The following is a 16,085-nucleotide window of genomic DNA, read 5'->3' as shown; positions in this document are numbered from 1 at the left end:
TCAAATCTGCCCCCTTCTTAGAAGTGCATTTTAGTAGCATTACTCACTGAGAGAACCATCGTCATCATCAGACAGTACTATTACTAAAACATCATTATACTTTTACAAAAACCAAAAACGAGGCTGGCATTTTTCTATACCATAAGCCTTGGCATTTATGCTCACCAGGTCACCCACGCTTGGCTACTCCGTGCAAGCCGCCTTCTGAAAGCCATGCTTTCCACAGCATGGTCTGCCTAGGAGGGTTAGTACCACCTCAGCCTCCTCTGAACACTGCTTTCCTCAAGGCCTTCTGCACAGACCTCCTCTCCCAGCAAGCCATGCACAGTGTGCCTGGAGGAGCCGGGGCCCAGCCGGTCTCTCCTCCGTGCCCAGGCGGCGGAAACAGGGAAGGCACTGAGTGTGCGAAGAAAGAGGCCTGTTTTGCTCTGGATTCAGGTTTCGTACCAGGCTCATTGAAAACTACCTGTTTTCTCTTCTTCAGCAGGCCCTGCATCCAGAGGACATACGTGTAATCAGATATCCAGAGCAAGCTGAATTTCAAAAGACATAGAAGCAAAATGTCTTCATCATGAGAAGAGGAGCCTTTCAAAAACGACCTTAGAAATCGGAAACAAGGCCATTGCTTGTCTTGCCAGCAACAGTTATCCCTACTACTGAGTTTAAGGGACCAAACCCTCAGGAGGTATAATTCTTTAAACAAAAACTAGAAGTTACACTTTTGTCCTCAAGCCCTCTTAGTCTGCTTCCCTTGTTATTTTTTTTCAGCTTTACTGAGGTATAATTGATAAAGCTGGAAGGTATTTGCTTACTATTAAAGTTTAAATGTCTCGAAGAAATAAGGAAAGTAAATAAAAGCATTCCTATGCATATTTTAAACCTAAGGGGGAAAACTTATGAGAAAAAGTAGTGAGCAGTGGGCAGAGAATGAGGAGATAAGAACTTAAAAATAAATTAGAAGCCGTGAACCTTCTGGATCACCTTCAAATCTCAGGGATGTAATTGGCACCACGCTGAGCTCAGAGAAGCCAAATGAGCCTGAAGGACAAACAGAATGATAAAATCAGGAAAATCAAGAAATACTACTTCACTCTACTCAGAATACCTTACAGCAGTGCTGAGTGCTCTTTCTCTTGCCGATAAGTCAAGGGGAAAAGAGGGCTAATGCTGTGACTTTTTTTGCTGGCAGATTCGTTACTTAATTCAACATCTATCCTTTGAGAGGCCACTGTGGGCCAGGCACTGGGGTCCAGAGCAGGCTTGGGTGCTTTGGGAGGGGGTGGAAGAGGAACAGTTCAAGGAAGTCTTCAGAAGCCAGAAAAGTACACCAGTCAGTTATCTGTTGAAAGAAATCTCAAAGCCAACTGGAGACTGAAATAGGCTTCTAAATTTCCCTCCCGATATAGTGATATGATTACACTCCAATTATAAAATTACACTTATATTTGAGTGTCAGTTGCTGTAATGAGATGATGGAAGTAGCATTTAAAACAAACAAACGAACCAGATGTAAGGGAACCAGAAGAGAACGGGAGAGAAGACGGCAGGAGACCCGGCCTTCCTTCCTGTCAGTCCCGGGTCTGTCCCTCCGGGTCTGTGGACAGGGCTGAAGGAAGGAACTGGAGAGCCTCGCCTGTTACTCATCCTGTTGACTGACAAAGGATCTGTTGAGTATCCATTCCTGTCCCATGTGCCTCTGCTAAGCTCCAAGCCGAAGGAGGTAATCCTTTCTTTTATTCTTTCGGTCAATGGGATCGACTGTGAGCTACTCCTCCGGGCACTGTAAGTTCCTGCCCTCGGGGCAAGGAGAACTGAGGGCGAGTGTGCTGGAGGCTCTCTAGAAAAGGTTTCTTCCCTCTTAAAAACACAGGAAGGGAGGATGTTTTCTCCTGCTGTCAGGACACTGTCAGGACTGAGCAGCTCCCTCAAGATCAGCAGGGCAGGAAGCACAGGCTGGGACCAACATGCTGGAGATGTGGGAAACAGGAAGAGGTCCCCAGGCCACGGAACAGCCAACCCTGGAACCACTCTATCCGGGAACTGCTGGCGATGTACGAAGGGAAACATTTTTCTTATTCGTTAAGCCATTTTGAAATGGGTTTCCTATTGCCTGTGGAATAGGCACTCTGTTATAAAACCCTACGGAGAAAGTCAAGGGCTTTCTTTGTTATTCAGACTCTGAACAAAAAAATCACAGGGCTCCCTTCCCGTAGGAGTTGACCGATTCTACCACACAGGTAGCATGTATAACTCACACACATGAGCCATATGGACGCAATCATATTTAGACCTCTACTCAAGCATGCGGGGCAGCCTTTACTGGGTCAAGGATAAAAGCATTTGAAGTTGCCAAAACAGAACCATTCTGTGAATGCCATCCACTGCAGGCACTGCCCCAGTGTCTTTCAAGGAGAAGACAAATGTTGGGCTTTGTCTCTCCGATTCATTTCATTACTTAATTTGAGAATACGTGCCAAGGATGGGGAGAATGGAAAATAAGATGACAAGACTGGAGCAAGAAGAGGCATAAATATTCCACTCAGAGAAGCAGCCTTCTGGCACGTGGCTCCTGGGCGGCCTGAAGTCGGCTGGCTCCAGGAGGGGACAGCCACACAGCTCAGGAGCACCCTTCCCAGTGGCCCGGCTCTCCTATCAATTCCAAGGCACCTCCCAAAGCCACACTGAACTTAAACAGAGTCGATTACATTCCTTAGTTGAGTATCCATTCCTCTCCCATGTCCCCAACACCCCATCCTGCATATGAAGATTACCGAACTGACATTGTCCTTTTCCAGGTCTATCTGGGACCTTGTTTGGGGATGCTCTACCTCCAGGTGAGTGGTGTGTGTGAGCATGCGCCCAGAGGTGGCGGGGGAAGGAAAGGCAGGAAGAGAGTAGGAAAGGGAGGAAGTATGCAGGTTTGGATCGATCTGCTGGCCTCTGCTGGTCTTGGAGGACGCTGGCAACACAGGAGTATGGCCACATCCGCCTTCTGCAGGACCCAGGGCACACTGCCTGAGACCACACTCCTGGGAAAAGAAAGCCAGACTGATGGAGAGGAAGAGAAGCAGAGGGCGACAGGAACATAGGAGAAGACAGAGAGAAAACACCTCACAGACCACCTGATAGGAGAAACGACCAGAGCAATGCTGAGTACAGGAAAACGCGTGAACTGGGCCAGATCACCAGGCTGACATCAAGTAGCGTGACCTCTTGACCTCTTTGAGTGAATGACGATTATGGGTTCAGCCTTCTCAGCTGTGAACCGAGCAGGCTGAACTAGGTGAGCCCTATGGGATCTCCCCTCTTTGTATGTGTATGTACCACAAAGTCTACACATCCAGGATAAGAAAAGCATAAAACAAACTTAACTTTTATATTTCCAGAAAGAAAACAAAAGCACAGCTCCACATGGGAGACTGGGCAGGTTGAGTGGGCTCTGAATATCAGAAGACTTCATTAGCAAATAAGAGGAAAAACCAGCAGGAATCAAAAAATGTTACCTCCAATAGATTTTAGCCCCCAACCTTCAGGGCCTTTGGCACCTTAAGAAAAACATCTGCTAGTGAAGCCCCAAACCCAGCTCCCACTAAAGCTTCGTGGATGGGTGGCTGTAACATCACGGCTATTGAGTCGGCAGACTTCCAAAACGGCTCTGAGATCTTAGATCAAAAAGCCTTAAGAAATAGCGATTCAAAAAAAATAAGAAAAAGAAACCTTCAAAGTGTGAAGAAGTAACCCTTATGAACTAAGCAACACAGCCAGAGAAAGAGGGAGTCTTGAAGAACAGACCTGACACTTTTGGACTGATGGTTTTCCTGAGCATGTACTCTGCTGATGGACTTAAAAAAGGAGTAGGACTGGGGACAGGCGAGAAAAGAAATAGAAACAGAGGACACAGGCCAATGAGGGTCCTGGCATCAACTGATGACAAGCAAGCAGCAGGCCTTCACAGGACACAGAAGGTAAGAGCGGCTGCGGGGGGTGGCAGTCACCACCACCACCTGAATTGTCACCTACTCACCTCCCCTGGGGGCTTTGGGGGCAGCTGGCCTGTGGTGGTATCCCACCTGAGATGAGTCTTACAATCTTCTTGAATTGGGCTGTATTCTTAAGTTTCCTTTGTATGAAAAGGCCAGGATCCCGAGCTCAGGGGGACCACCACAGCCTGGTGGTTCCAGTGTGTGTGACATGATTTATATTGCAGGTGGCCACTTAGCTGGCACTACAACCTGGCACCCTTGAAAGAGGCCAGGCTACACAATGTCCAAACGATCTAACCCTGAAATTCCGAGGCTTTGTGTGTTGGAGGGGAGAAGGAAAAGAAGCTGGCAAATAGCCAAGAAGCTGATTGACATCAGGGTCTTTTCCTAGAAAGTGAATCCTACAGCAAGGTTAATTCATTCCATATCATGGACGTCTTGTCATCATGCCCCAATAATTATGCATATCAGAACCCCTGGTTGACACAGAAAGGCCCATGTTTACAATATGTGCACAAGACATGCAGGTGTTAATGTGTGTCCCTCCAAATTCTGAGGTTGAAATCCTAACTCCGAAGACTGTTGGACTTCCTAGAGACTGAACCAGAGTTACCTGATGGGAATGCTGGCTATTCTTTAAGACAAGAAGGACCCCAAAGGTGATTCAGAGGTTATCCAGGCTGGGCTGTCACTTCCATCATAAGCTCAGAGAGCCAAGGTCATGGAGAGGAGGGGAGCGGGGGGCAGCCTTCACCTTGGTTTCAAAGGGCAAGCACTGAGGCAAAGAGAATTATTCTTAAACCTTAAGGCTTCTTGATCTAAGATCTCTTAGAATTGGCCTTCCTAGGTGCTGGGCTAGCTTCGCACCCATCACCCCTCCCTTCTTTCTCATTCTCCTTTGGAACAGGAATGTCTATCCTCTGCCTGTCCCACTATAGTGTTACAGAATAGCAAGAAGCTAGGGAAAGTGCAGGAAAAAGTAATAGGGCAACTGAGATAGTTCAACAGCAGTTTGCAGCCCTCTAGTAAATCCTATCTGCCCTAAAGCAAGGATACGTAAGAGTAAATGGTTTGCACTTCTCCCCAACCAGAGGGTAAACAGTTTAAATCACCCTACTCAGGGAGACAGATACAGAAATCCAACTAGTGCCATTTGCCAACCACACCCAAGGACAGACAAATTAAGAGCATAAACCTCATTTTGGTCCATCGGCATAAAGCTGATAAATATTCTACTGATCTGCCCCTAAGACCTCCCCTAAATGTCCAGCCTTTAAAATCCCTGAAAACGACAGTCCCGGTGCACTCTCCCTTCAAGGAACATACATGCCCATGCCATTTCCTTCCGCCTTTCTCCCCCCACAGGCACACATCCCCTAACCTCTAAGGGACCCCATGAGACTTGCAACCAGGGGAGCAATGGGCAGCAGACCCCCTAAACCTGTCTCCAAGGCCCCCTTTTCTCTGACTTCCCAGTGAGCCAAGGCAGCTCAGCCTCGGCTCTCCTGTGGCTTTCTCTATGCCCTTCCTTGTTTCACTGCCCTAAGTATACGTTTGCTGCTGTCAATAAATTCTTTCTTGCTTTCCTATACTTTGTCTCTTGATTGAAATCTTTCCTTCAAGAAGACAAAAACCTGTCTCCTTGTCCCGGGAGCACATAACGTGTCCGGTTTCAGGTTCACAGCCGGAGAGAAATTGTGCTTCAGGATAAATCCTGTGTGAAGGCCCCTAGCCTATAGTATTCTGTTAGCGCAGTCTGCACTGAGTAGGACAGCAGAACCTCACGAAAAAAATACTTAATCTAAAAGCTTGAGTGGTTGGAGAGTTCAACTCCACAATGACTTGGCTATCTACAACAGTGCATTCCCTAAAGGATTCAGTCATGGCTTAATGGCTGGATTATCATGCTGCCAGCAAAAAACCTAGAGTGCTGCACAAAATAAGCAAAAATACAGAACGAAATTCCACTGCCACCCTCCTGGAAAGCCTGAAGGCTTTGCCATGGGTGATACTGTGATTTGTAATAAATATATATTTGGAACAGGATCTGTGTCCCTGTTTTTGACACAGAGCCCCTAAAACCCTTGGAATTTCCAAAGAGATGAGGGCAGTAAAGTGTCTCTTGTTCTGTTAATGAGGTGACTTTCGGAAAGCACCAGAGGTGGGGCTGGCTGCCAGTGGAGCCAACCAGGTGATGAGACGCTTGGAACTTTCAGTCCCACTCCCAGACCTAGTCCAGGGGAGAGGAGCTGGAGATTGACTCCGATCACCAATGTCAATGATTCGATCAATCGCGCCTAAGTGATCGAGCCTCCAGAAAACCCCGCGAGAATGGGGCTGGAGAGCTTCTGGGCTGTGCCCTTGTGTAGAGGCCAGGAAAGCGGTGCTCCTGGAGAAGGCATGGAAGCTCCTGGCCCTCCCCACGTACTCTGACCACATGCTTCATGCATCTTCATCGGGCTGCTCAGGAACAGCCTTTGTAATAAACTGACAGGTTCATTTAGTGAGTCAACTGGCTTCCTGAGTCCTGTGAGCCTCTCGAGCAATCAGTGGAACCCAAGGAGGAGGTTATGGGAACCTCTGATTTACAGCCGTTCTTGGAAGAAGTACAGGTAACAACCTAGACTTGCAACTGGCCTCCGAAGTGGGGTCTGAGCCCTTAATCTGTGGGACCTGACACTCTCGCTGGATAGACAGTATCAGACTGGAGGTGAATTGTAGGACATCCAGTTCGTGTCGGAGCGCTGCTTGTTGGCGGAGGCACACCGCCACCCAGCACATACACACCGGGATGGGTACTGGACTCCTGTTACCATGGTGCATTTCTACGCAGCAATCAGCACCATTCATAACAGGCTTCTCATATCACACATTACCTTCTACTGGATAAATAGAATAGAGACAAAACACAACTTAGATATTTAAAGCATGAATGGGGCTTATGGAGCATAACTCATAAGAAAGACTGAATTTCAAAATACCATAACTGTAAAAGAAGTAGGAAATAGGAAGTGGGCATTTAAAAATGGTTACAGAGAAAAATATCCTAGGAAGAAGGTGCTGAAGGGGAATAAGAAAAATGAAAGTGATTTGTAAGGGACAGTTCAGAGGAAAGAATGAATCTCAAGGATGGCAGAATACCAAACTACTTTTTTAAACAAAGTTTCTGCCTCACTCTATAATCATGATAGGGAGTAAAATTCATGGTAATAATGTCTTTTTTACCTGCTGATGAAAATTCATATCCAAACATATAATCAGCAAAGTTTAGTGTGATGAAAGATCACTATGACAACAAATTATTAAGTAATACTCATTAGAGCACTGAACCTGTCCTTAGCAAAAAGGAGTAACTGAATGACTGAGCATTTACGACTGGGCTGATGATAACAAAAACAGCAACAAGAGCAGTAGCGACATTCACTGAGAGCTTGCAATCTGTCATTCTCTTTTCAGAGAACTTAACATGCATTAATTAACTCTTACAACAGTACCTACCTGTTACCTCCATTTTGTAGAGTAATAAACTGATAGGTTCGTTTAGTGAGTAATCTGTTTCCTGAGTCCTTAACGTGGCGGCTACAGAGCTAGGGAAGTGGCAGAATGGGCAGTCTGCCTCCAGAGCCTGTGCCTCAACCATCACACAAAACCCAGATTATTTTTTTATTCCACCTTTTAGTTTCATCTTCTAGATGGCTTACAACTAAAAAATACCCAAAGGGCACAATGCATAGGAGAAATGTGATAAGTAGTACATCACTTACCGTTGGGGAAAGCTAATACACTGATGATAAGAAAGAAGAAAATAACAGAGAGGATACCCCGCCAGATGTTGTCTTCTGGGACAGAGTCATCCCTGAAAACAGAAAAAGAACACTGAGTATTCATTTTCAGATCTAAACCTAGAAGGAGTCAGAGTTCCATGTTCTAACAACCAGGGGATTGCTAAAATTTCTCTTACTGAGCAAAGTCATTATGCACACTACACACTACTCATTATCATTTCCTAAAGTAACTCAATCTCATAATAAAGTCCAGTTCTTATAAGAAAGGCACCTGGCAACCTTACACACCCACACACATTCTGCTCAGACAAACAGTTAAGAATCACTCTTCTATAAAAAATAAAAAAAAAAAATACCCAGGATGTCAAAAGGTAAGGTTTATTCTGGAGAAATGCCTTTTGGTTTCAAGAATAACTAAAGATGACCTTCATGATATAGACTGTGGCAAAGAAACTTTCCAGGAATCAGAAAGAAAGCAAAAGATTATAAGGAGGAAGGCATAATGCAATGAATTATATACTCAATCCTTGTAAGTGAGCAATTAACTAAGGGATGAATGAAAAAGGGGGGAATGTGGAGTAAAAAAAAAGGCACCACTAAAAAAATGTTAAAAGAGAAAACAAAACACCAGATTTTAAAATCATACCAGAAGACAAAAAATTATAATGAAAAGAGATGAGCTTCCTCCATGCCATGCCTGGTCATTTCTAGTTTATTACTGTATTCATCACCTCTATAACTCCAGTAGCTGAAATGACTCCATTTGTTGGTTTATATGTTGTCTGCTTTCCCTGTATAAAGTAACCTCCTAAAGGCTGGGAATTATTCATTTGTTGTATCCTCGGAGTCTGGCACATAGTAGGTCCTCAAGCAGATATTAATGGATTAATTATTGACAGGGAGAAAACTTAGTGTGTAAAACAAAGTAAAAATTCTCAAATGAAAATTTTCTTAATATTGATGGAGAAGAAGAATTAGGTTTTGACAGTTTACATTAAAAAAAAAGAAAAAAGAAAAAAAAGAAGAGCCCAATTGGCTGGCATGGCTCAGTGATTGAGCGTCAACCTATGAAGCAGGAGGGCACGGTTTGGTGCTGGTCAGGGCACATTCCCCGGGTTGCAGGCTCAATCCCCAGTAGGGGGCGTGCAGGAGACAGCCAGTCAATGATTCTTTCATATGTATATATATAGAGAGAGAGAGAGAGAGAGAGAAGAGAGAGAGAGAGAGAGAGAGAGAGAGAGAGAGAGAGAGAGGAGTCGTCTAGTAATATACTGGTATTTGGGGCTCAAGAGAAGCAAACAAAAGAGGAGAGGGAAAAGAGAAATATAAGATAGTAAGGTTTTCTGAATTATTGGTAATTACTGAGAAGCTTGGGAAAGGGAAGTTCAGCAATTCAGTTTAAAAATATACAGGATGAGTAGACAGAAAATGAGAGAAAAAGAGTGGAAGGAGATATTTTAGAGATAATGAGAGATAGCAATAAATTCAAAAATGATTATAAAAAGTTGAGTTTACAAAAAGTTGAGTGTATATGGGGAAGGACTGCAGTGAAAAACTTACAAAAGACAAACATTAAATTAAGATTAAATATCACTAAAAGAAAAAAAATGTCAAAAATATCTTAGAAGAAAACCAAGTTAGCATAAAAAAATTTAAAACATCAGAATACATGAAGAGGTATGGAATGAAACAATATTACCTAATTACCTAATTAAAGACAGGTCCTGGGATGTTGTTTTATAAACAGAAGTTAATGCAGATATCAACTTCTGTTTATAGTAAGTTTCTGCACTCTATTTAATAATTTCCAGACTTGCAACAGGATTGAGCATAAGGCACTAAAATAAAGAGATCACACAGGTAATACTGTCTCTTAGATCTTCATATGGCCAACCAGCACTCACACCGATGCTGGACAAACAAGGCTTGACTGTTAGGTTCACATAGATCTGATTACAAAACCAAACCTCCGAGTGAGACAGACTTCCTCCTGCGGAGAAATGCAGTCCTATATTAATGGGCACTCTAAGGACTTAACATCTGTCCAGAAGTTCTGAACGCAGGCCTAAGAATGCCAGCCTGATGAGAATGCCAGCCAGAAGAGGACCAGGTTACTTGTGAGGCCCTCTGGCTTAGGAGGGAAGCCAAATCCAATTCCCAGGTACATCAGCTTTTGCCGGAGAATGGCTACACACAGGGAGGGGGGAGACACAGCGCCCTCCTTCAGACCAGCATCACACTACTGATACTGGTAATGAGGAATACAATAATAATAGCTCTTCTTTATCAAGCATCTACTGTGTGCCAGGCACTGAATGGCAGTTTATAAACATTATCTCCAATTGTCAGACTCATTTGCAAAATGGGGTATTAACCAAAATTTTCTATAGTTAAGCATGAAAAGCAACTTAGCTGCAGAGACCATAAGACCACATCGGTGACTCCGGAAAACCCAATTAGGGGATAAGAACTAGTTAGCTCCGAACATCCGCCATTATCTCCTCTGCACTCAGAATGCTTGCTGTGCATGATAGCTCCCTTAATCTTCCTATCAGCCTAGAAGGAGGAATAATCACAATCTGCATTTTACGGATGGGACCTGGCTCCAAAGTTCAAAGTTTTCTCCCCTGTAGGAGGCTTGCGGCCAGAATGCCTGGGCCAGAATTCTGGCTTCAACACTCATCAGCCTGTGTGACCTTGGGCAGATTACCCAACCTCTCTGTGCCCTGGTGTCCTCCCCTGTATATCAAGGATAATAATAGTCCCACCTCACAGGGTTGTTGTAAGGATAAAATAACTTAACACATGCACAGTACTTAGAGCCCGGCACAGAGGAAGTGCCAGCTATTAGTTCACAACGTCTGAACGCTCTTCATTTATGTCTGCTTACTCCCTCCTGTAGCTAATGCCTAGCTGTGGGATTGGCATTAGCCTGGGGCTAAGAAGACAAAAATGAACAGACACTGTCCTTATTCTTGAGAGAATCACAAACAAAAGGCACAATGAGACATAAAACTAAATTATTATCTTAGCCAGCTTTAACCCTTGTCCATCTCCTTAGTCCCAAGTCAAGGAGAAACTTAGCTTGGACAAGTTGAAATCCCTTGGGCACAGCAAGCTGCAGGGAGGCAACCTCTCCCGGGTGAGTGACAGCGCCTGTTGGACAGGCTGACTCCACCGTTCTATCGCCGGGTGCCTCTAGAGGAGAGGTGGGCTGCTGTGAATGGGAGTTAGTAGATCCTGTGTTTTCAAATCTCAAGTTGGAGTTTTTGAAACTAAGGCTATTCAACATTTTCAAGGTTACCAACCTCTGTAAGCAGAGTAATAATCACTATACTCTGAGCTTGAGACAAAGGTTCTCCTTGCCCCACGTGGGCAGAACAAACTTTTAAGACACATGCCCAAGCATTTAAGTTATAGAAATACTACTCTCAATGGTAGCAGAATGAGCTTTTGTAAACCTTGGGGAGAATGACTCAATAGCATCTGGCTTTATTTTTAATGACAGCGATAGGGACAGGACATTTAAATGCTATGATTTAACAGTGGGTTGGCCTAGTTGCTATTTAACAAAAGTACTTGACAAATCCAAACTTGTCTCAGACTTCTGCACGAGATGTCTAATCCGTCCCAATCCCAAATTCTTGCTGTGCCTCTGGAGCATGTGACATGACCCAGGTACTGTGGTTCACGTGCTGGTAATATGACACACCAAAAGTGTTCTGACAGTATGACAGCCCAAACGTATTCCACCTCCTCTTCTCTTACACTACTAGTCTTTGAAAAATAAACTGGAAGACATATTTTTAAAGTTATACAGAATTGCACTGAACGGTCATCCAACTAAAATCTGTTATAAATAGAATCTGGTATCAGAGATAATCATCACAGAAGAGAACAGAATAAATAATTTTCATTTAAGAAGTCACAACTTTCCATCTTTTTAAAAAATATATTTTTATTGATTTCAGAGAGGAAGGGAGAGGGAGAGAGAGACAGAAACATCAATGATGAGAGAGAATCTGCTATTCTCTCTCAGTGATAGGCTGCTTCCCGCCCCCCCACTGGGGATGAAGCCAGCAACCTGGGCATGTGCCCTTGCCCGGAAATGAAGTCACATTCCACAGGCCGATGCTCTATTTGCTGAGCCACACTGGCTAAGGCTCAATCTTTTTTTTGACCAATATAAAGGTTTATTTAACAAAAGCGTAATGTGAAAATGTACACGACTCGATTTTTATACTGCAGTAAAACAGGTGCCTTGGAGAGGGGACGGGAAGCAGCTGATTTCTCTGGTGAACACAGCCATTCTTCATCCTCCTTCCAAGCTTTCTAACATGCTGATACTACTTCCTCGTATTGCCACCATTCCAATCCTCTGTTGCCCACTAGCTGCCATCTCTACAACACCAATCTATCACAAGTTTCATAAAGGGATCAAATCTCCGCAACATTCCTTGATATTTCTGCCACCATTTAATTTCAAGGATAACTTCTTGTCCATACCTTTATTAAATGGGGAGGGTGAGCTTTGCTCCTGGCGTCCACTCAACAAGCTCAGACACCTCCGAACGAGTGCTTTCCATTTTTATGGAGGAAGATAGAGCTATCTCTGTAATGTCCCACCTTAAAGGCCTACGAACCATTACAAGACATGAATAAGATATAGTAATTACTGATTGTATTAATGGTGCTTATGATTTTACATAAGGAGAAATTTATTATTAGTTAGTTCCTCAGTGTGTGATTTCTGTCTCTTTATGAAATTAGTGAAAGAAATAAAATTATCAATTTTAGAAAAGGCCATAGTTTGAGATTCAAATTATGCCTTTTCTTTACTTTTGACAAGCTGTTAAAATTCATATTTATTTCTTATATATGTTCACTGTTGCAATTTATCAACTGTTTTGGCAGAATATGCTGTAAAAGGGAAATTCCAGAAGAATGTGACTTCCTGTATCAGAAAAGAGGAAGGGAGATCTATTCTGAAGGGGTCTAGAATAATATTAACGATAAAAGGTTGAAGCAAACTACTCATTCTTATTTCTCATTATTTAAAAATATATATAATTGCCAACCCACATATGAGATGAAGTTAAACTGAAGTTAATATGAAACAGACAGGTGTATTATCTAAGCAAAGCAATGTCCATTTTTCCAATGCCTTTATCCTTTTTCTCAACTACATCCTCAACCATAAAAAAAAAAAATTTAGAAGGTATTGGTATACAGTAAAACGATTTAATGATAACAACAGCTAATACTGGGCACTTACTATTTGCACTGTGCTAAACACAGATTATCTAAAAATAAAATTAAAAATAATTGAACTCTCATGACAGACAATCCTGAAATATTACTAGGTGTTTTTTTTTCTTACACAGATAAGGAAACTGAAGCTGAGCAAAATTAAGTGGCCAAAAAGCTATTAAGCTGTAAAATCAGTTAACAAGACGAAATATTTGAGGGTAAACCAAAATTAGGACAAGACTGATTTCTCTCCAAAGCTAGAAATGTGCTCCTGGACACTATTGCTTTTAGAGAGGAAGGGAGAGGGAGAGATTGGACCCTGTGGGAAGGTCTGGTCTTACCCACAGCACAGAATTAGCAGGAGATATTATAATAATAGTAGCTGCATCTTCAATCATTAAGAGTGACTGTCACATATGCTTTACAGCTTTAGGTAGATTCAATGCAAATAAACACTTAACAAAATAAAAACCAAGAGTCAAAAGAATTATGGAGGTAAGGAACAAGTATAATGTGGGAAGAGAGTATTAGTTTTATGAAAATCTGAAAATCTGCAATGATTCTCAAGGGAGGTACCACTGGCACCTGTGTTGCATATACACACACACATGGGTGTATATAGAGGGCAATTAATTCCTTGTTGTTCAATGCTGTCCCATGGTGTAGTACATTTAGCATTCTCTCTTTTTTTTTTAATTGAACTCAGAGAGAGGAAGGGAGGAGGAGAGAGAGAGGAGAGAGACAGAGAGAGGAAGACAGAGAGAAATGAGGCTATGAGAGAGAAACATCCATCAGTTGCCTCCTGTACATGCCCCAACCGGATATGGAACCCGAAACCTGGGTGTGTGCCCTGACCAGAAATCAAACCCGCCACCTTTCAGCGCCCAGGAGAATGCTCCCATCAACTGAGCCACACCAGCCAGGGCACAGTTAGCATTCTTACCCCCGCCCACAAAATACCAGTTCTCCCAAAGCTTGTGATCACTGCACTTTTTCTGCTGACCTAGACTGACAACCATTGATTGTTGGGTTAAAATGCTGGAAGAGAAGTAACTGACATTAACTGTGCATCCTGCACCAGATACTCTGCTAAGCACATTCACACATATTCATTCAACCTTGATAACCCTATATGAGGTGAAAATGTTATCCCCATTTTACAGGTGCGAATCCTGGGGCTTAGAGAAAGGTTGAGTAACTTAAGAACCCATAGTTTTTGCCTGGCCAGTGTGGCTCAGTGGTTGAGTAACGACCTGAGAACCTGGAGGTCATGGTTCCAATCCAGTCAGGGCACAACCCCAGTGGAAGGCGTGCAGGAGGCAGCCGGTCAAAGATTCTCTCTCATCATTGATGTTTCTATCTCTCTCCCCACCTCTCCCTTCCTCTCTAAAATCAATAAAAATATATTTAAAAAATAAAAAAGAACCCACAGTTTTGAAACCATCTCGCTCCAAAACCACATTTCTTTGGGTTGGTCTTGTAAGCCATCATGGTGTGTGGTAGGGATGCCTCTTTCTTTAAAGACGTTCATTCAGAAGATATACATTTTTGTAAGTTGGACCCACGGGGTTGTGTGTCCTTATGAACTAGGGATGAATCAGTTCCCTGGGCTGGGGCTGAGGGGGCCACATGTTCCTGACAAAGTGTCAAGAATTGGGCTGAGTAGCAACTATGCATAGGTGTGTCTATTGGAAGTACTGAGTGAGTGTGTGAGTGAGTGTGTGTGTGTGTGTGTGTTTTCAGGGAGGTAAGAGTTGTGCTCTACTGGGTGAGGTTTATGTGTTTTAACACTCTACAGCATTGACTGTGCACCGGGGTCGTTACAACTGCTTGACACCATCTAATTGAGCAAGTATGTTGGGGGATTAACGGTGCATGGCGTCTGCGCAGCAACGGACACAAGCGGCGATGGGTACTGGCTGTGCTGCAAGGAGGAAGGTCCACCGTGACCGGTGTCGCCAGACTGTGTCGGGTTTGAGGCTGGAGAAGGGCTGTGCTAGATGATGCGTGGACAGTGCATGCGGGAGGTGGAGTGCACCTCGCATGTGCATTTTTCCCAAGGCGGGGGAGTGCCCGACACGGAGCAGTTCCGCGGGAAGGGGTCCGCTCGTGGCCTGGGCCTGGTGCGTGGAGCAGCCGTGGGCCGCGGTGTTTTCGGGGTGCAGGGCTATGCCCTGAAAAGTGGTGCATCGAGATGATTCATGCGGTGCGCTGGTGGAGACGCGGCCCGGAGAGGAGGGGGCCGGTGTCGTGATGGGAGTGGGGAGCGAGGCTGAGTGCGGCAGGAGACGGGCATCGTGCTAACCCCGCGAGGGTGCCGGGGTAGCCCGAGGCGCCGTCCGGGGAGGTGGGAGAGGCAGGGGGGGGGGGTGGGGGCTGGGGTCGCGGAGCGCGCCGGTGCCGGGGCTGCCGAGGGAGGGAGGGGCGTGCTGCCCGCCGCCCGGCCGGCGGAGGAGCTGCGTGGGCGGCGGTCTGCGAGTGCGCGGGGAGCGGCCAGCCCGCTTCCCCTCCCTCCCGGCGCCGCACCGGGCCGCGCTCCCCGCCGCCGCCGCCTCCCGCCCCTTCCCTCCGCCCAAGGGCGCGCCCCCCGCGCGGCCCGGCCCGGCCCGGCCCGCCTCACCTGGTGAAGGCGAAGTACATGAGGCTGACGATGGTGAAGCTGAGCAGGGTGATGGTGTGCGGCCGGTAGAAGAAGTCGATGGTGATGTCCTCCACTTGCTGCTCGTTGATCATCCGGAAATGCATCTTGTAGTTCACATCATCCTTGCTCAGGGTCCTGCTCCCCACGCAGGACGCCATGGCCCGCCTCCCCGTCCTGCCGCGGCGGCGGCGGCCCCGGCCCTGGGAGGCTGGGACCCCGGAGGTGACGAGCCGCAGCGCGAGGGAGGCCGCACGGCGCGGCCGGGTCTGGCGCCGAGGGCCCGCCGAGAGCCGGAGGAAGGACGGGCGCCGGAGGGCGGGGTCGGCGCCGCCAACGCGGCCGCGGGGGGGGGGGGGCGCCGCCGGCCGTGCCCCGGCTAGCGCCGCGGGACCGGCATCTCCGTGCGCGTCCTGTGTCCTCACCTTC

At 45.6% G+C, this 16,085-nt stretch overlaps 1 protein-coding gene and 1 pseudogene across 11 annotated transcripts in view; both read right to left on the bottom strand.

Moving 5' to 3' along the window:
• PTDSS1 (phosphatidylserine synthase 1) overlaps positions 1-15,960 on the bottom strand; it is a 48,879-nt gene extending 32,919 nt beyond the window's left edge. For 3 of the 11 annotated variants that reach the window (XM_054708767.1, XM_054708770.1, XM_054708771.1), the window contains exons 1-2: positions 15,639-15,959; positions 7,748-7,839 (exon numbers count right to left, since the gene is read on the bottom strand). In XM_054708767.1, the coding sequence (XP_054564742.1) occupies positions 7,748-7,839; positions 15,639-15,817 (271 nt within the window). In that variant the 5' untranslated portion in view covers positions 15,818-15,959. Of the gene's footprint in view, positions 1-969; positions 1,039-7,747; positions 7,840-15,638 lie in introns of all 11 variants that reach the window. The other 8 variants (XM_054708763.1, XM_054708765.1, XM_054708764.1 and 5 more) reach the window with 6 other exon arrangements.
• Positions 11,985-12,597, bottom strand: LOC129147288 (small nuclear ribonucleoprotein G-like; annotated as a pseudogene).
• Positions 15,961-16,085: the final 125 nt, after the last annotated feature.

This window comes from Eptesicus fuscus, chromosome 19, assembly GCF_027574615.1.
Source record: "Eptesicus fuscus isolate TK198812 chromosome 19, DD_ASM_mEF_20220401, whole genome shotgun sequence".
Taxonomy (NCBI): Eukaryota; Metazoa; Chordata; class Mammalia; order Chiroptera; family Vespertilionidae; genus Eptesicus; species Eptesicus fuscus.
Note: the sequence above shows the minus strand (reverse complement) of the source record. Positions and strands in the feature narration are given on the sequence as shown.